The sequence below is a fragment of the Octopus bimaculoides genome, chromosome 2 (genome assembly GCF_001194135.2).
Source record: "Octopus bimaculoides isolate UCB-OBI-ISO-001 chromosome 2, ASM119413v2, whole genome shotgun sequence".
In the NCBI taxonomy this organism is placed as follows: Eukaryota; Metazoa; Mollusca; class Cephalopoda; order Octopoda; family Octopodidae; genus Octopus; species Octopus bimaculoides.
Genome location: NC_068982.1, coordinates 26,947,161 through 26,948,095, shown reverse-complemented (window position 1 = coordinate 26,948,095; position 935 = coordinate 26,947,161). Strand labels below are relative to the sequence as shown.

Genomic DNA, 935 nt, shown 5'->3' with positions numbered 1-935 from the left:
GTCCTTGGCTGGCCTCAAATCTCACCTGCGAACCCATGGAAAACAAACCTCACCCACCTATTCTGATTATATGTCTGTGCACACGTTTGAATGTGGTGTGTGCCAGAGGGTTTGCAAATCCAATGGGGGTCTTAAAAGACATGTTAGGATCCACAATGAGCAGAACTTACTTGCAGGTATTGGTAGTGCAAATCAGAGGTGCAATCTGTGTGGGTGTTTTTTCAAAACACTGTCTGGTTTAAAAAGCCACATCAGACGCCATGAAAGGGCTAAGGTGTAGGTGCAGGAGGTGGTCAAACTCTGTTTAAGGAGTAGACAACCACCATGTATGTGTATATGTGTGTGTGTGCGTGTATGCGTGCGTGTGTGTGTGTGCGCGCGCTTAAGTATGTATATAATTATGTGCATAACAAATAAAATGTTTACATATTTAAAACGTCTGGACGGCAAAGTTCCTACGACTGCGAATGTATTGAAGTTTAGAAAACACATCACTGGAATCCAATATGTATCTGCAAAGATAATTAAAAAAAAAAAATTATGAACGTCATTGAAATAAGCAGTACAAAGACGTGTGATATCGTATATTCACATCATATACACAAATGGTTCTCAGAATCAATGTTCTAATCCCAACTGGGGTAATATCAATAGTATAGGGAGAGAAGACTACAATTTCAAACCCTTTATTGGCATGAAGCTAGGCATCATCCTTCATGAAAGGAAGCGGGTGCGGTTTCAAACGAAAAAGGTAAATGTTAGGAGTGGTTGTGTGGTAAGTAGCTTGCTTACGAACCACATGGTTCCGGGTTCAGTCCCACTGCGTGGTACCTTAGGCAAGTGTCTTCCACTATAGCCTCGGGCCGACCAAAGCCTTGTGAGTGGATTTGGTAGACGGAAACTGAAAGAAGCCCGTCGTATATATGTATATATAT

At 41.7% G+C, this 935-nt stretch overlaps 1 protein-coding gene across 1 annotated transcript in view; it reads right to left on the bottom strand.

Annotated features, from left to right (window-relative positions):
* LOC106868800 (equilibrative nucleoside transporter 1) overlaps nucleotides 1-935 on the bottom strand; it is a 22,395-nt gene that overhangs the window by 18,410 nt on the left and 3,050 nt on the right. Inside the window, exon 2 of the mRNA XM_014914222.2 lies at nucleotides 427-512. Within this exon, the coding sequence (XP_014769708.1) occupies nucleotides 427-512 (86 nt within the window). The remainder of the gene's footprint in view (nucleotides 1-426; nucleotides 513-935) is intronic.